The sequence below is a fragment of the Antrostomus carolinensis genome, unplaced genomic scaffold (genome assembly GCF_000700745.2).
Source record: "Antrostomus carolinensis isolate BGI_N321 unplaced genomic scaffold, ASM70074v2 scaffold9494, whole genome shotgun sequence".
NCBI classification, from domain to species: Eukaryota; Metazoa; Chordata; class Aves; order Caprimulgiformes; family Caprimulgidae; genus Antrostomus; species Antrostomus carolinensis.
In genome coordinates this window covers 19,813-20,244 of record NW_010311561.1, presented here as the reverse complement: position 1 = coordinate 20,244, position 432 = coordinate 19,813, and the positions used below count along the sequence as shown (strand labels likewise).

General features: G+C 63.7%; 1 protein-coding gene across 1 annotated transcript in view; it reads right to left on the bottom strand.

The window, feature by feature from the left end:
• The window catches only part of NLRC3 (NLR family CARD domain containing 3), a gene marked incomplete at its 5' end in the record, with an annotated part of 11,168 nt that overhangs the window by 550 nt on the left and 10,186 nt on the right, over positions 1 to 432 (bottom strand). The window contains 2 exons of the mRNA XM_010166772.2: positions 17 to 100; positions 253 to 336. Of these exons, the coding sequence (XP_010165074.2) occupies positions 17 to 100; positions 253 to 336 (168 nt within the window). The remainder of the gene's footprint in view (positions 1 to 16; positions 101 to 252; positions 337 to 432) is intronic.

The following is a 432-nucleotide window of genomic DNA, read 5'->3' as shown; positions in this document are numbered from 1 at the left end:
CTCAGCAGCCACTTACTTCACGTAGGTGAGGCCGTGGTTGCCCCTCAGAGCGGTGGCAATGCAGATGGCTCCATCCATGCCCAGGGAATTCTCCTGCAGGCTGCGGGAGACAGGATGGTCAGAAAGCAGTGGCCAGGGAGATGTTGCCACCAGGAGGGAGTGAGAGCTGCTGGCCTGGCTGTCCCCTGGCTGCTCCCTCCAGGAAGGTCTGGAAAGGCTCTTGGTTCCCTCTCTGGGGAGCAGGGTACTCACTTGAGCCGGCGGAGGCTGCGGTTCACCTTCAGCGCGTTGGCCACGGCCTTGGCCCCTGCCACGCCAATGGAGTTTCCCCTCAAGCTGTGGAGGAAGCAGGCGGTGAGGAAGGACACCCTGGGACAGCCCCGTGCTGCCATGGGCAAGAGGAGGAGGTGGGAGAGGTGGCCCCACACCAGT